The 18,443-nt window shown below is 44.8% G+C and overlaps 1 protein-coding gene across 1 annotated transcript in view; it reads left to right on the top strand.

Moving 5' to 3' along the window:
• LOC124775630 (collagenase-like) overlaps window positions 1-18,443 on the top strand; it is a 64,732-nt gene that overhangs the window by 25,501 nt on the left and 20,788 nt on the right. Inside the window, exons 5-6 of the mRNA XM_047250458.1 lie at window positions 6,575-6,673; window positions 16,901-17,010. Of these exons, the coding sequence (XP_047106414.1) occupies window positions 6,575-6,673; window positions 16,901-17,010 (209 nt within the window). The remainder of the gene's footprint in view (window positions 1-6,574; window positions 6,674-16,900; window positions 17,011-18,443) is intronic.

Here is an 18,443-nt window from a genome sequence, read left to right as displayed (position 1 = left end):
TTAAAGAGTGAATGCTGCTTCTATCTGTGGGCACCAAGATGTGTATCAGTCCCATAGCTGCCCATCCATATAAGACGAAGAGGATGAAAATAAAATTAAAAAAAATGAGGCAACTATAAATGGAGGATTTCAACGCCGTTCAGATTCCCGAATTACTTCACAATTTATGGAGATGTGTGCGTGCGTGTGTGTGTGTGTTTGTGTGTGTTTGTGTCTGTGTGTGTGTGTGTCTTAATAGTGGCGTGGCTGTACGCCAAACTAGGGAAAGTTAAAGTCACGTTGCTTGATTCGAGATTGCGGATAATATAGCATACATGTGGGTGGAGAATATATACGGGTGGTGCTGGTTAAGCAAGTCAGCAAATGTAAATGATGTATAGTTGTGGAGGGAGGATGGAGCCCTAGGACAACCGTATGGTAGGATGGAAGATGCAAGTACTGGACGGGACGGGAGATCGTATCGAGGTCTAGCAATACGGTGAAGGCAATTAAAGGGCACGCTTCTGTAGTATGAACGGTTAAGTGGTGGCTTAGAGCTTTATGGTTGCGTTGGTCGAGTTGGATTCAATTACTAAGAAGAGACCTGACTGATATTGCTACACAATGTTCGTCTGGCCTATGACAGTGTAGTTACTGTAGCTACATCTACATCTGCATGATCACTCTGCAGTTTAAATTTAAGTGCTTGGCAGAGGGTTCATGAAACCACCTTTAAGCTGTTTCTCTACCGTTCCACTTTAGAACAGCGCGCGAGAAAAAAGAACTCTTAAATCTTTTCTTGCAAGCACTGATTTATCTTATTTTATTATGATAATCATTTCTCACTATGTGGGTAGGTGCCGACAAAATATTTTCACAATCTGAGGAGAAACTTGGATTGAAATTTCGTAAGAAGTCCTGAGGCACCGAAAAACGCCTTTGTCTTAATGATAACCAGCCCAAATCGTGTATCAAATCCGTGGCTCTCTCTCTCCTATTTCGTGGTAATACGGAACGAGCTGCCTTGCTTTGAACTTTTTTGACCCCTCTGTCAATCCTAATTAACCCAGATCCCACACCACACAGCAGCACTCCAAAAGAGAGCGGAAAAGCACAGTGTAAGCAATCTCTTTATTAAACGTGTTAGATTTTGTAAGTGTTCTGACAATAAATCGTAGTCTTTCGTTTTCTTTCTCCAAAACGTTATCTATGTGATCGTTCCAATTTAAGTTAATCGTAAGATTCTCTTTCACGAGTGTAGCAAGCCCTCATTAACCCTAATCTATTTTTCCTAAGTAAGTCCTACCCAGGGAAATAAAATTTTTAGTAGGTTTCATCCAAGTTTCACAAACATCAAAAATTTGCTGTGTGATTTGATATTGTATGTGAGCCTCTTTTAAATAGATTCAGTAATATAACATTCGATTGTAAAATGGAATTCATAATGATTATCTACAGTTAAGGTAATTGATGTATGTAGGTCGGTAACGCTGTCTGACAACCTCTGTTATCGAGTAAGCGTCCATTTATTTTGGTGGATAAATTTGTTGGAGAGCAATGAGTAGAGAAGAGTGGATGTAATTGAGTACAAGATGTTTCATTTTTTTCTCTCAGGCCTATTCGCTGGAACTTTGTGTGATTGCTTATTAGTGGCGTCGCTGGGTTACTGACGGGGGGGGGGGGGGGTGGGGGGTAATGGGGTAACACTGTAATGTGTTGTACACTGACCAGTGTCATTATAGCCTTGTTTAAGTACGGCCTCTTGTTGGAGGTGGGTGAGATTCGTGTAACTAATGGTGTTCAACATATGTTTCTACATTGTGCAAACCACGGTGAAGTGCATGGCAGAGGGTACGTCCTAATGTAATAGTTATCAGGGCTACTTCCCGTTCCATTTACGTATGGAGCGCGGGGAGAATGATTCATTAAATCCCTCTGTGCGCAAGAAGCTTACTCTAGAAGTCGCGATTCCGTCCCTTACTGAAAACAGGTAGTTTGCGTCTATCTTCAGGCGTCTGCCATTTCAGTTCTTTAAGCATTTTCATGACACTCTCCCACGGGTTACACAGACCTGTGAGCTTTCAAGCTGCCCATTGTTCGTATCATTTCGATATCAGTGTTAGTCCTATTTGCTACGGCTCCCACACACTTGAGCAGTATTCTAGGACAGAAAACGCGAGTGTTTTGTTTGCAGCCTCCTTTGTAGACTGATTGCATTTCCCTACAACACTGAAGTGCCAAAGAAACTGGTACAGGCATGCATGTTCATATACAGAGATATGTAAACAGGCAGAATATGGCGCTGTCGTCGGCAACGCCTATGTGAGACAACAGGGGTCTGGCGCAGTTGTTAGATCTGTTACTGCTGCTACAATGGCAGGTTATCAAGATTTAAGTGAGTTTGAACGTGGTGTTATAGTCAGCGCACAAGCAATGGGACACAGCATCTCCAAGATAGCGGTGAAATGGGGTTTTCCCGCACGACCATTTCACGCGTGTACCGTGGATATCAGGAATCCGGTAAAACTACAAATCTCCGACATCGCTGCGACCGGGAAATGATCCTGCAAGAACAGGACTAACGACGACCGAATAGAATCGTTCAAAGTGACAGAAGCGCAATCCTTCCGCAAATTGCTGCAGATTTCAATGCTCGGCCATCAGCAAGTGTCATCGTGCGAACCATCGAACCGTCATCGATATGGGCTTTCGGAGCAGAAGACCCACTCGTGTACCCTTGATGACTCCACGACACAAAGCTGTACGCCTCGCCTGGGCCCTTCCATACCGACAATGGACTGTTGATGATTGGAAACATGTTACCTGGTCGGATGAGCCTCGGTTCAAGTTGTATCGAGTGGTTGGGTGTGTACGGGTATGGAGACAACCTCATGAAACCATGGACCCTGCATGTCAGCAGGAGACTGTTCAAACTGGTGGAGGCTCTGTAATGGTGTGGAGCACGTGCAGTTGGTGTGATATGAGACCCCTGATACATCTAGATACGACTCTGACAGCTGACACGTACATAAGCATCCTGTCTGATCACCTGCATCCATTCATGTCCATTGTGCATTCCCACGGATTTGGGCAATTCCAGCAGGACAATGCGACACCCCATACATCCGAAACTGCTACAGAGTGGCCCCAGGAACGCTCTTCTGATGTTAAAAATTCCGCAGGCCACCAAACTGCCCACACATGTACTTTATTGTGCATACATGGGATGCCTTACAACGTGTTGTTCAGAAGAGATCTCCACCCCCTCGTACTCTTACGGATTTGTGGACAGCCCTGCAAGATTCATGGTGTCAGTTCCATCCAGCACTGCTTCAGACAGTATTCAAGTCCATGCCACGTCGTGTTGCGGCACTTCTGCATGTGAAGTCTACAAGAGCACAGTGGACCAGAAGGAGAAACTTTTCGATGGTATTTTACATGTATGTTCTGTAGTAAAGGAACGTACGAACGAGCTCAGATCAGCATCACAGCAGCTGTCTACAAGAACCGCAAGATGGGTTACAGTTGATGGTGGAATTTTGAACATGCTTTGGCAGGAAATGTACACAATTAAACAAAGCATTAGGTCACATTGTTTCAGTTACTGTCATTTGCATTTGTCCTGTTCCCAGCTGTTTTCATTAATTTCCCCGAAAAGTGTTAGGAACAGGACGTACTTTCATATAACGTTTCATGTTCAGAATCACTACCACCCCTCAAAGCATATACCTTTCTTCCTAACCCACGGTGTATAAATGACTGACTGTTGGAACTGCTCAACTCATACAAATATCTAAATGTAGCAGTCTGTGAAGATATGACATGATACAATCACATAGTCTCAAACGTAGGCAAAGCAGGTGGCAGACTGCAGTTCATTGGTAAACTACACTGAAGAGCCAAAGAAACTGGTACACCTGCCTAATACCGAGTAAAACCTTACTCGGTATTAGGCAGGTGTACCAGTGGCCAACGCCCTTCACTTAACGGATGAGAGCAGTGGACAAGCAACACTGTGTAAAGTAACCGCAGGGAAGGAATCAATGTGGGACGTACGGCGGACGTATCCGTTAGGACTGTGCGGCGAAATTTGGCGAATATGGGCTATGATTGCAGACGACAGAGGACATTGTCTTTGCTAACAGCAGTACATCGCCTGTAGTGCCTCTCCTGGGCTCGCTAGCATATTAGTTGGGCCCGAGACGACTGAAAAACTGTGGTCAGATGATTCCCGATTTCAGTTGGTAAGAGCTGATGGTAGAGTCCGAGTGTGATGCAGACCCCACGAAGCCAGGGACTCAAGGTGTCAATAAGGTACTGTGCAAGCTGGTGGTGGCTCTATAATGGTGTGGGCTGTGTTTACTCAGTCTTCTGGACCAACTGAACCGATCATTGACTAAAAGTCGTTAATTTCGACTACTTGTTCCCAAACAAAGGCGGAAATTTTGTGGATGACAATGCTCCTTGTCATCGCGACTGGTTTGAAGAACATTCTGGATAATACGAGCGAATAATTTGGTCATCCAGGTCGCCCGACATGAATCCCATCGAACATAAATGGGGAATTATCGAGAGGCCAGTTTGTGCCAAAAAATAAAAAAGAAGTCCTGTATCGACAACACTTATGGACAGCTATAGAGGCAGCATGGCTTAATATTCATGCATTCCATCGACTTTTTGAGTCTATGCCACGTTGGGTGGCTTCACTACGCCATGCAAAAGGAGGTCCGACACAGCATTATAAGGAATTCCATGACGTTTGTCACATCAGTGTGTGTCAGATACAGTCAAGAAAGGCACACATGTTCATTTGCTTTTTTTTCAGAATCATTAATAGTATCAACCCTCAAACCACGACGGGACGTTAAACCCTAATCTTCCTTCTTTTTGTCCCTCAATACATGTATCTTTGCTTCGGATTCACCCCGAATTTAGGACACTACGTTATTTCGTTTTACAAAGTGAACAATTTTTACATTTCTGAACATTTAGCATAAGTTGACTTTGCACCACTTTGAAATCATATCAAAATCTGAATATTCATGGAGCTTTTTTCAGACAGTACTTCATTATAGATAACTGCATGTGCAGCGAAAAGTCTGAGGTTAATATTTACATTGTCTGCGACGTCATTAATACAGAACACGAATAGGAAAGGCCTCAATGCACTTACCTGGGTTACTCCCGACTACCTATCCAAGGTAACATACTGCCTCCTCCGTACCAAGAAATCCTCAATCAGTCGCAAACTTCGTTTGATGTACCCTCGCACCTTTGGTAATAATCGTAGGCATGGTGCTAAGTGAAATGCTTCTCGGAAATCGAGAAATACTGCATCTACAAAGTTACCATGATACAAGGCTTTCAGTACGCTACGTGAGACAAATGCAAGTCGGGTTTCACATCATCGATGTTTTCTGAATCCGTGCTGGTTGGTATGGAGGAGGTCATTCTCTTCTACATGCCTCATTACATTCCAAATCGGAATATGTTCTAAGATTCTACAACAAATGCTGTTACTGTAAGTCATTCTTCGCCTAATTCAACTTCGTTTCAAATATACTGGACATATTTTATACATAAAATTTCTAGCTCCTGTACAGAGGAGACACTCGGGCAGAGTGTCTTTATGACATTCATGCACAATACATTCACCAGCGACTTCACTGTCTCTTTTACGACTGCGATAGTGCTTGGCGTGTATATAACTCAAGCAGTTGTAGTAGCACTGCATCACATAGGGAACGTAAAATTCTTTAGAAACCCATCAAACGTGTATTTTGATATACCGCCGCCTGTGCCTTGCTTTGAATATAACTGTGAATAGTTGCAGATCACTTCCGTCCGCATCTCCTTGCTTTCTCCTCTAGAATATTCTTAGTCACACTTCCCTCACCTCACATTCAATTACTGATGTTTCTTCCTCTGAGAGTAATGGTTCGACTTTGTTAGTTATACCTCACTTTTTTTATTAGAAACATCTACATCATTTCAGCATACACTATCTGAGCAAAAGTTGCCGGACGCTTGTTAGTAAACTTTAATGTGGGATGTGTCCATCCTTCCTCTTTATAACGGCTTGAACTCTACTGCACACACTTTCTCCGCGGTATCTGAATGTCTCTGGAGAAATGACAACCCATTGATCCTCGAGAAATGAAACCAAACAAGGTAGCGATGTTGGACATTGGGCTCTGGAGGGAAGTCGATGTTCTAACACATCACAAGTTCTTCCATTTGGTTCGAGTCGAAACTCAGCTGCTTAATCAGCGGATGCACTGTCATGCTGATGCAATCATTCTTCCTCAGGACGTAAAGCAGTTTTCTACCAGTTATGGTGATAAGCAAGGTGGATGATCTCCTCAAGTACATAGATAAATAAGTAGCAAACGACACGTTGAGAACACAGGAAGAGTCGGACAACGAATCTAATCCACGCCCGATTAAGTTCGAAACCAGTCATAGTTCGTAAAAGAAAGAGTCACTGGATGCCAGATTTTTTTATATTTTTCTCTCATTTATCCAGGTTTCTATTGGTTGGGCTGAACTTTGAGTATTTCGTAAGTAATTTATATTGACGTATTTAATGTTGCAGATTACATCCAGCCCGTGCAGTTGCCGCGGTACGCGGACGTGGACAGCACCTTCGAGGGCGTCGACGTAATGGTCAGCGGCTGGGGAGCGCAGGCCACTGGTGAGTGCCGAGCTCACAAATTCTGCCCCTAAACCAAGCACCCTCAGACCTCACACTTATTTGTCCGACGTAACTGAACAGTTCTGTTGTCACTCCATCTTCTCTGTTCGCACCGAACGTTTACAGAGGCGGAGCTCAATGTTTAACAACAGCGATAAACGACATTAAACGACAGTTTGTGAATTAGACATCTGGTATAACATATTGTTTCTAGCAACAGTGAGAGGCATATCTGTTGCATGGTCAAATTCACCAGCGTTCATCGTATGTGACACACACGTGTCAGTCTCGTATCAGAATCATTCATCTTCCAACGTCCGGATGAGCCTAGTGGCACGCAGTAGCTGAACACGTAAAAACAAGTTCTACATCTACATCTACATCTACATACATACTCCGCAATCCACCATACGGTGAGTGGCGGAGGGTACCTCGTACCACAACTAACATCTTCTCTCCCTGTTCCACTCCCAAACAGAACGAGGGAAAAATGACTGCCTATATGCCTCTGTACGAGCCTTAATCTCTCTTATCTGATCTTTGTGGTCTTTCCGCGAAATGTAAGCTGGCGGCAGTAAAATTGTACTGCAGTCAGCTGACTTTCTGGTGACTGAGGCATGATTTACTGCATAGTGCTGTTTCTGACCACTTCGATAGCTTGTGTAACATTGTCCTTACTTAAACATTCTAGCAGATGCTCATTTCTCCTCAAGGGGCTGAGTGGACTCCATTTCAGACCTCGCCACTTCATAAAAGCCCACCTCGTCACCAGGTATTGCTCCAAGCACGCATATGCACTAACCACAACTCTTCAGAGGTGGTCAACGCATTTATTACACAAACAACAGAGAGAAACTGGAGTGGAGTCTATGCCATTGTACAATAATTACTCTTCCATATTTTAATTCCATGTCTTCACTCCCAAAGAGGAATGTGGCAGGGAATGGTATAATTTGCCGTTCCTCAGCTGAGAGAGCTGAAAAACATAAATAATTTAAATACTAAATAAGGTAAACAATTAATTTTAATGGACTTAGAAGTTAGTGTAGACTGTGATGCTATTAACAAACATATGTAGACTTCTATAACAATCTTGATGGACCTGGAGGAGATGAAACTAAGCTTTTCACCATAATAAAAAGTGTTGCGATAGCGGCAAAACCGTTCTGCGATTTTGTAATGTGGAAGAAAGCGTAGTTCAGATGATTACCTTGAATAGGAGGATTAGAGGCAGAAAAACATTGTAATTGAGAGAGATGTAACTTAGACAGAAATGTTCTGTGATGTTGGAAAGAACAGACAAAAGTGTGTTTGATCTGATAACAAGAATATATAAGTAAGAGTGAATTTCATTGCTTGGGAGGGCGAGTAACTGATGTACGTTGTTCTAGAAAACTGCGGGTAAATAAATGTATTTTTTCTGGGAACTGTTACTATAGAAACAGCAGTGCCACATGGTTAGCAGTTGAGAGGTTGCTGAGTCGAGATTGTGGGATGTTTAGGTAAACTACAGCTGTTGTTCAGCGTAGACTGGGAAGCAGGGCAGTTTGATGCAATGATAAGAGATACAAGTACTTGGAGCGAGCTATAGAAATATATTTTGGTGACATCTCTAGCCAGTATTGGCGTAGGATCGGATAGTCTACATCAAAGCTTTGTCTGAATGTAAGGATGAAAAAGAAATGAGTTAGTAGTTCTAATACATTGTAAATTTCGTGTTGGGAAGTTAGCGGGTGGCATTTCCATATCAGTCTGTGCTATAGGTCCAGACCAAATTAATTTAGCCTGTTAGTTAACTGGAAAATATATTCATAAATGGTTATGTAAAAGACAAGGAGACAAACACTGTGTTTTCCTACACTTTTGAGACAATAGTGTCCTGTGATTCTTGAAGTTTTCCCGGCATACAGAATGTTCTCTGAGGTTTCGGTATTGCATCCGGATCATGTTGACTTCTTGCCACAATATTTTTGCTGCCAACCGGCCAGCCATCTTCAGGTGAGTGTGCCCCACTGGAGACTGCAATTTTTTTTTGTGGGAGGTTGAAATACTGCTCCACCGGTGGCTCATGGTCCTACAGTCTTGTTGGATAGTAAAACTGTTCCATTCGACAATGATGTCAGTCCAAAGATATCACTGGAGTGCACGTTGAAGGTATGGTGGTAGGACTTGAAGTTCCATACCACCCTCTAACAGTGGAAGTTCAGATCATAGGCAAATATTAACTAACTATCAACTACATTATGTATCAACAGTGGTGGTTGACGATGGTCGATATCCATCGAGAGGTCAAGTCAGCACTAACGCTTCATTAGTGTCCATAACAGTGCTATCATTACCCATGGTCACAATCGGAGTCCTCAAGGGAGGTGAGAGGAACAGGGTGTCCGTGCCAGTGCCGGGGAGGCGTTGTGCCAGTGTTTTGTAAGCCAGCGACTGTGTCGCATAGGACTTCTACTTTGCATGGAGATGCCTTGACTTCTCTCGCATGGACTTCTTGAGAGTGGTCATGTCCGTTTCCTCGTGGAGGATAACTACCCTCGTAAGGGGAGGGGCATGCAGGCTCCACCAAAGCACCTTATTCTGCAGGAGCTGGAGGGTCTGCATCTGGGAGGCACTAATGATAGCCCACACAGTGGAACCATAGGTGATGGAAAGGTGGACATCCACACAGTACAGCCAGAGCCTGGTGTCGAGGTACAGTTCCCTGCTGGTGAACATTGAGTACAATGCTTTTATCAGCTTGAGTCTTTTTTGGGTTACATATCCTGCATGGCGATGGAAGAGCAGTTTTTATCCATCTGCACACATAGGTATTTGGTATCAGGGGATCATGGGACCTGGAAACCTGCAATAGTGATGTTGGGGCGTAGGATGTGGCGCCATTTAGTGAAGTAGACTGCCATAGTTTTGGAGGTATTGAGGGCAATCTTGTTGGAATAACACCAGGTCACTCTCGCATCCACCTGCTTCTGGAGGAGAGCAGTGAGCTGGTCTGAGTTGCAGCATAGGTGGTACAGAGCGCCGTATCATCGGAATATTGCGCCAGGTGGTGGTGTGGGAGGACTTGCATATCCTTAACATGAATGTTAAAAAGGATGGGAGGCAACACAGCGTCATGAGGGGTACTCATTGACACGTGATGTATGCTGGAGCATTGACCTTTTCAGTAACGAAGAAAGTCCTATCATGGACGAAATTATCCACGATACTCACGTAGATGGGGATGGTTGTATGTGTCAGCATTTTGTGCACAAGATTGTCCTGCCAGATCTTGTCATACACGCTCTGCAGGCCAGGAAAACCGCTGGCGTCCACATGGTGGAGTTGAAGCCCTTGCTGACATATTCTGTGATCCTAAGGACTTGGTGTTTGGCTGACAGATGGGAAGCGCATCCAAACTGTTCTGGACAGATTGACCCAGCCCAGAGGCTGGGAAATGTGGTGGAGGATCAATGATTCTAGAACCTTGGCCATGGTATTCAGAAGGCTAATGGGCCTGTTGTTAGTAGGGACCTTAGGAGCCTTCGAGGGCTTGGGGATGGGGAACTGTGTGGGAAAAGGCCAGTTGTGAGACAGTGGTTCAAGATGCTTGTAAATAAGACCAGCGGCTTGCTTGGGAGCCAGCGGAGGTATTTGTTTAAGATGCCATCCAAACCTGGAGCCAACTGCCCATGCTTACATTGGAGAAACCAGTGGATTTCTACCAGGGACATAAGGAGAGGGACGGTCAGAGGTGGTCATTGTTGGAAAGTGACAATGGCTGTTAAAATATCATGTTCGTCTTGGAGTTCATCAGGTGTGAGGTCCTGGATGAGCAATTGGTTCTGGGTCTCAAACACATTAGCCAGAGATTCTACCACATGGAGGGCATCATACGTTAAGCCATCCACTGTGCGGATGGGATGGTTGGTCTTCATTGCAGAGTGCTGCAGGCCTCAGACAAAAGACCAATATAGATTTATGTTGGAGGAGAAAGGCGGACATCTTATGCTCCTCTTGTTCCGTTTTCCAATCGGCGAGACAGTGGCAGAATTCACGTTGGAGACGCTTCATGTAATGCTTATCCCAAGGATCATGAAACTGCTTCCATCACCTGTGGTAGTAGTTCTTCTGGATTTTGAGTTTGCGCAAGTGGGGTTAAAGCCCTTGGAACAATAGAAGTAGAGGCCTTCATCGCCTTTTGGATTTTTGTGGTTACATAATAAATAAAACTAACCAGACTGGCAGGCATTGTCAGGTGGAGATGTTGCCGAGTGGTGTTATTAAGGATCCTGGAAAATTTGTTGCAGTCCTTGATGGTCAAGGTAGAATAGACGTCTGAAGACAGTGCGATGTTGGTAAGGTGCAGGAGCATGGGGTTATGATCAGAGGCCAGTTCTCAGAGTGTCTCCAACGAAAACCGCACCACAGTGTTCTTGGAAATGGCCACATACAGACTGTCCAGCTGGCTGTCAGAGTGGACTGGTATGTGGGTGAGAGTGTGGGGCCATAGACCAACAGTGCCAGAGGATCTTCTAGGTCAAAGAGGAGTCTGTCTTTGGGATTAGCAATGCGAAAATGCCAAGCTGGATACTTGGTGTTGAGATCTTTCCCAACAATGAGTTTGTCAAAAGGTGTCAAGGTGCGGTGATCAGCTTCGAGAAATCGTAGTTTAGCAAAAGCTATAGCACCAAGATAGGTAGAAACTGTGACTGCCGAAGCCTCTATATGTTAGAGTGTTTCGAGAACCTCGTGATTAAGGATGAGTGACTTATGCAGAAGGCCGACCAAAGTGGCCGAGCGGTTCTAGGCACTACAGTCTGGAACCGCGCGACTGCTATGGTCGCAGGTTCGAATTCTGCCTCGAGCATGGATATGTGTGATGTCCTTAGGTTAGTTAGGCTTGAGTAGTTCTAAGTTCTAGGGGACTGATGACCTCTGATGTTAAGTCTCATAGTGCTCAGAGCCATTTTAACTTATGCAGAAACACTGCTGTGCCCCCACCTTGTTGATGGAGTCGGACAGTGCAATAGAAAACCATGGTGCAGAGATGGGTTCCTGAGATAAGTAAAACGTCCACATGGTGGTCATAGAGGAATGTGTCCGGTTCAGTGTTCATACCTTTAAGGTCATTGGCATTAAAAAAAAAGAAAACAAGATCCAGAGTGGGCTGATGGTTGTGTGGTGGGCGATTCGCCATTATAACAAAATCTGACAGAGCTCTTCAACAAGGGCGATAACCTTAGTGAGCCCATCTTCTCACCAACGGATCTTTTGAACTGTTTCACGAATGGCAGCCCCGATGTGTGGCTGTGTGAACAAAGAGATGACCTGGAGGACCTCTCGCATGTTATACCAGATAGAAGCATCTGTCTCCACCACTTGAGGGACATCCTGGGTGGGCTGCTTGACCCTGCAATGCGCAGGAGTGGGCGTGGTGGCTGGTGGAGAAGGCGCCACAATGGAGCGTTGTGGCACATCAGCATGTGGGCGGGAGGAGGCTGCAGGCAGTCTGTCAACGTGGTGGGTGTTGGTATGTATCACAGAAGATGGTTGAGCAGGAGGAGACTGAGCTGCAGCAGTGAATGTGGTCGTAGAGGATGGAGCCGAAGGGGGCCCCTGTGTTGCAGATGTGTCAGGTGCCTGAGCATGAGTGGTGGGATGGTCATCGGATTTCCCTCATAAGATGTGGAAATGGGTGCCGTCCTCGGTTTCCTTCGTGGAGGGCAGGAAGACCTCATAGCCTTCTGGTATATAGGACAACCCGTCCAGGAAGCCAGATGGTGGGGTAGTGAGCGGTGCCCAAACACAGGCACACATGGTTTTTTCTGAAGCCAGGAGTTTGGAGCCCTCTGACCGAGCTCTTCAACAAGGGCGATAACCTTAGTGAGCCCATCCTCTGACCAACGGATCTTTTGAGCTGTTTCATGAATCACCTCAATGGCAGTGAACAATAATTGCTGGTGTGGCGCAAACGTTGACACCTGTGGCAGATGGAGCGACCGTTACGGCTTTCATATGATTCAATATGCACCTTGGTGGACAGGAGGTACCTGATTTGCTAAATGCGTTCGACGTCCTCCCATCTGATAAGGGAGACAACATGGGTGGGCATAGGGATTAATTTCTGGGTCTCAGGGCCCTTCTTGTTGTATTGGTCTACCAAGTGGTCCAGGAACTGGAGACCGAGTGATTCACGCCTGATGTTTGTTTCTGTAGCTTCGCAAAGAAGGTCTTTGATGATGATTTTTGTTCTTCTGTCGCCACAGCCCCTGACTTCACAAAGTTTAGGACTTGGACATAATCCTCCTTGGTGTCAAGCAGGTACTTGACACGGTCTTTCTGGTATGCTGGGGGCCGGCATGGGCTTGACTGTCAATAGGTGAGAGGTCCATCACCAGGCGGCCATGGGAATCAGAACTTGAAGAGGAAGATCGGTCCCTCACACGACGCTGTGTACAGGGTGCACATGAATCGGTATCACTGTCAGTGGTTATCGGTGATTTGTGGCGGGAGGCACGATGCGCTCGGTCCTTAGCCCGTTGTGTGGTGTCAGTATCAGCGCAGCCGGCAGCTTGCCGGGACGGGCGTCGAGCGGCCGGTGTCACATTGCCACATGAAGGGGCCGCGGAAGAGTTGCCTAGCCGCGGATTCCTGTCCTTGGACCTGTTCATGCTTAGCTCCGGATCGACTGACGTGATCAGGGCGCTGGCAGGCTATAGGCAAGAACGCCTGTCGCCTATGTAGACGCGATACAACGAGAAGCGTACGAAATAACAACGTTGCCTTAGAAGGCGAACGACAAATCGACTCAGATACTACGACTACACAACGTTGAGCAACACTCATGACCGTAACAAACAACGCGCACATACTCACAAGTAAACACTGTCAGGGCTCCAACATGACTGACGTGGAGACTGGAAGTTCCCGGCGACGGCTTTATAGCAAAAATTGGCCCGGAAACACATGCGCACAGAAGCGTCCTCTATCGAAATCTGCGCCCTCTGCAAATACTGTTCTATCTGCTCGCCTGGTCATTCTTAATTTGAGTCCAGTGCCTTAACAAATGCGCCACATCACTTGAACTAAAGGCAATGGTCCGAGTTTGAGTCTTGGCGCAACACATGATTTTAATCTGATAGTAGCTTTCAAACATCCGCTGCACCTACAAACGTGATGCATGTCTGAGAGCCCCCATGAGCCCACTTCTATCGCTAACGTTAACGCTCTCCGGAAGATTATATAGTTTTGTCTCGCAAATTAATAGTACTACGATTAACAGGGAGAGCAAAACGCTTTCCAAATACTCTTTCCTTCTTGATACATTCGTTGTTTAACACGTCAATTTATAGGAAGCGTAGTGCTCTGATCGTGGGTGCTACGTCTCGCATAGCTGTCTGTAAGCTAGAAACCTGACACCGTAAAGGGTGTCTTTAACATACCATGATGCTCTTCTAAATGTAAATCGGTTTGAATACCGGTAGTGGACGAAATTTACATCACTATTATTTGCCTGATAAGACTGATGATGTGCAGCTCCGTAACGCCTGTTATGTTCCAGTGTGCCGACTTAAATTCCAAACTTTTCCACAGTGTCTGAAGAGTTAAGGATGTAGTTTGCGCGGTGGACAATCTAGAGCTGTTAGAAGGATGTGTGATATGTGCTCACACTACTTCATTGTCTCCCTTCCTGTAATTTTAATAGCGTCTTGTCACGGTCCGCGAGGCCCCCCCGTCGGATGTTCGAGTTCTATCTCGGGCATGGGTGTGTGTCTCGTCCTTAGCGTAAGTTATTTTAAGTTAGATTAAATAGTGTGTAAGCTTAGGCACCGATGAGCTCAGCAGTTTGGTACCATAAGACCTTACCACAAATTTCCAAATTTGTAATTTTATTAACCACCAATATGACTCCTCAGTCGTCCCAACATTAGACATTGAAAAGCGCCCACATTTATTTTTTCGCATTAATTTGAGATTATCTCCGGTTTCTCAGTACTAGGTGTAGGACTTGACTAAAAGAAATAATTGTGGCAGTTTATGAACGTGATTCGTTGCAGACGGAAAATTGGTTTACCTTTCACAAGGACACTTTTAACGTGGTGTTATTGAAGGAGTAATGCCAACGGTGGTCTGGAATTAGATCTCTGCGGGTTACGAAGTTCTAATTCCTAAAAATGAGTTCAGCGTCACTTCTGATCCACTCATCCAGCATGCTCTCTTTTATTTGTTGAGATATACTTTTAGGCAAAAAGAAATCAACACTCAAAACTGAAACCATTTTGGTGTCAGTATGATATGACTGTATCAGTAACTAAGATAAGCGAGCGCCAGGCAGTTAACTAGAACTACCATTTTATGTCGCTAACCAGAAGCCCATTGCCTTCCTGCTACCACAGCACCGTCTTACTCAACCAGTTATTAAGTCTCTGTATGTCCATCTCTTCAGAGATGGTTGCGTGACCTCGGCTGTTCAGTACAGAATGTCAAATCAAACACCTTTGAGCTGTCTAATTTCCAAACTGTTATTTTGTTGGGCTACCGTTTTCGGCGATATATTACGGAATGACAACCACAGATACTAACAAGCACAAAGTATCAGAACAAAAACTCTCTGTTAGAAGTATGGTTCATAAGAAACTAACCATCTGATGAATCTGGCAAAACCTAGTTTAAATGAAAAATGCACATTTATAAAGACGTGACGTTAAAATACCACATTGTCATAGAACATAGATAGAAGATAACAAAAGGCAATGATTAGCATTACCGTGTTGTAGCTTCGTCATGTAAGCGACTCGCCTAAGAATGGTCTGTCGTTTCCCGTAAAGTACAATTTAAGAGTTTATTTATTTATGGTCACAATCATATATTGACATGAACTGTTTCAATCGTGTAAAATCATCATTTTCGTGTCTAGGCTAGTAAATATCGTTAGGGAAACCAGGAGGTAGTCAGTGAGCTCTATTAGAGAAAATCACTGTATACCATAGTTGTCGTATTGTGGTACTGTTACTGACAGCCGGCCGATGTGGCCAAGCGGTTCTAGGCGCTACAGTCTGGAACCGCGCGACCGCTACGGTCGCAGGTTCGAATCCTGCCTCGGTCACGGATGTGTGTGATGTCCTTAGGTTAGTTAGGTTTAAGTAGTTCTAAGTTCTAGGGGACTGATGACCTCAGAAGTAAAGACCCATAGTGCTCAGAGCCATTTGAACCATTTTTTTTTTTTATTACTGACAGCCTAGCACATCGGATATTTTTTCATTCTCTCAACGAGAGGTTGCAAACTTGTGTCAAAGATAATATTGATGCTCAAGAAAGATGCACAAGCTTATCGTTTATAAACGACAGGAGCATATGGATTCATATCTCATCTTCTCATCTACCGCATGAGATGAGGGACACTGGTAATCCTTCATCTATTGCAGCCCCGATTAGAACCAGTTTTTCTCTCTGGAAGTCAGAAAGTACAATCAGGAACCGTTTACTGTACTCCGATCAAAGGGTGCCTCTCGCTACGTTTTTCTCACGCCGCTTCACGGCACATCCAGTGTTTAGCTTTTAGAGCAGGGTCTGCCTTAGCAATACTGAGCGTCATTTGCGTGAATGGGGTCGAATGGGGCGTGAAACCTACCGGAGTGTGTCAGGCAGCGGCAAAAAAGGGCAACTCCGTTCACTATCCCATTGAGAATAACGTCCACTCCATTCTGATGAGGTCCCTGTTACGTCGGAAAAAAATGTGTTCTTCCAACAACACAGTGCCCACTAATGCACTTCCCGCATTACCCGACGCGTTCTTCAAGACGCACTTAAGCGCCCATGACTGTCGCGGTCCCCTCACATCTCCCTACTGGGCATCTGTGGGCCAATCTGCTGCGACTGTCCCGTCCAGCCTACGTGCTGCCAACATCGATTGACAACTTACGCGAAAACAAGTCGAAGTAACATAGATCCCTGTCTCACGAGATGACATCCAACAGCTATATGGTAGTCTCTATGCAATGGTGTCAGCGTGATAGCAACGTAAAACTATATAAGATACTGTAAGTTCCCATAGCTATATGAGCCTGTCAGAATTCAGAATACAGCATGTGAAATAGAATAATAAAACTTAATTCACGTGCAACAGAGACTTACGAATGTTCTGTTTTCATTTTCGACAAGTAGGTATGACTATGTAACAACATTTTATTGCTGAATTAAATTCCAAAAATTATTTACCAAGGATGCCGTATTCATCGGCAGGTGGTGCGGCGCCGGGAGTGCTGTGGTATGCGTACTTTCAGCCCGTGACGATCTGCAGTCCCGCCTGGTCCTACTGCGGAGTGGGCCGATATAACGAAGCCATCTGTTCGGTGAGTTCAGAGGCGTCAACTTGTGTACCCTAGAGTTCTGTGTGCAGTGGCTGCTAATGTTAGAGTTAGCGACGAGGAAGACAACTTGTAACCAATGGAGATTTTGGCAAATCTGTGACAATACCCACAGCAACAGAATTCTAAACTTTCGTTGAAAAGGCTACGGATTTCTGCAGCATTCTCCATGGCCTTGAAAGTATAAGCATTTAAATATTTGTTACTGAGCTTTTACTCTCAATAACAGCGAACATTTGCGGTGTTCGTTATATCTGTGATGTTCGACTCTCTGATCATATTTCACCATCCGCGACTGCTACGGTCGCAGGTTCGAATCCTGCCTCGGGTATGGATGTGTGTGATGTCCTTAGGTTAGTTAGGTTTAAGTAGTTCTAAGTTCTAGGGGACTGATGACCACAGATGTTAAGTCCCATAGTGCTCCGAGCCATTTGAACCATTTCACCATCGTATGTACAGCTTCCGGGTTGCGTGCAGACAAGCGCAGAGATTTTCATAGCCTCTGCCTTCTTTACTGTTTTATCGACGTAAACTGTCCCTCATAACACTCCTCGACCTTAACTCACATGTTTGAACAACGTGGCAGAAAACCCGTTCCCATCAGAGCAAAATCCTTTCTGTGTTCAAATGGCTCTGAGCACTATGGGACTTAACATCTGTGGTCATCAGTCCCCTAGAACTTAGAACTACTTAAACCTACCTAACCTAAGGACATCACACACATCCATGCCCGAGGCAGCATTCGAACCTGCGACCGTAGCAGGACTGCGCGCCTAGGACCGCTAGACCACCGCGGCCGGCCTTTCTGTGTTACTGCATCGTTTAGTCACATTCTCGAAGACCTTCCCAGTAGCACAATCCTGACCCTGGAAAAACCTCCTGCATTGTATTAAACAAATGAATAACATGCCCAGTTCCAGAAGACAGTTAATGACATATCTAGTGAAGCAAAAATAATGACTACCATTAACCTTTGTACGCACTCCTTACCCCCATGCATCCTTGTTCCCAACCAGATATTCTGCATTCCCAATTATTTTAGCTGCAGCGGTCTCCTAAATTTCCTTTCCTCATAACTCGCTGGATCAACAAACATCTATTTTGTGCACCTATAAATTATTTTCATATCTGCCACTATCATTATTCTTATTATTGCCACTGTCATTGCCATTATTATTACTATTATCGTTATGAGTGGTAGCAGCAGGAGCAGAAATATAGCCGTTATTAAAATTACTAGTTCATAGTCAGTATGACTTATTCACATTGTCTCTATAGACCCTCAATTTAATAGTACATTGAGGTGACAAAAGTCATGGGATATCTCCTAATATAGCGTCAACCTCCTATTGGCGGCGTAGTGTAGCAATTCACCATGGTATGAAGTCAACAAGTCGTTGGAAATCCACTGTAGAAAT

This window comes from Schistocerca piceifrons, chromosome 2, assembly GCF_021461385.2.
Source record: "Schistocerca piceifrons isolate TAMUIC-IGC-003096 chromosome 2, iqSchPice1.1, whole genome shotgun sequence".
In the NCBI taxonomy this organism is placed as follows: Eukaryota; Metazoa; Arthropoda; class Insecta; order Orthoptera; family Acrididae; genus Schistocerca; species Schistocerca piceifrons.
This window is presented reverse-complemented; position numbering and strand designations above follow the sequence as displayed.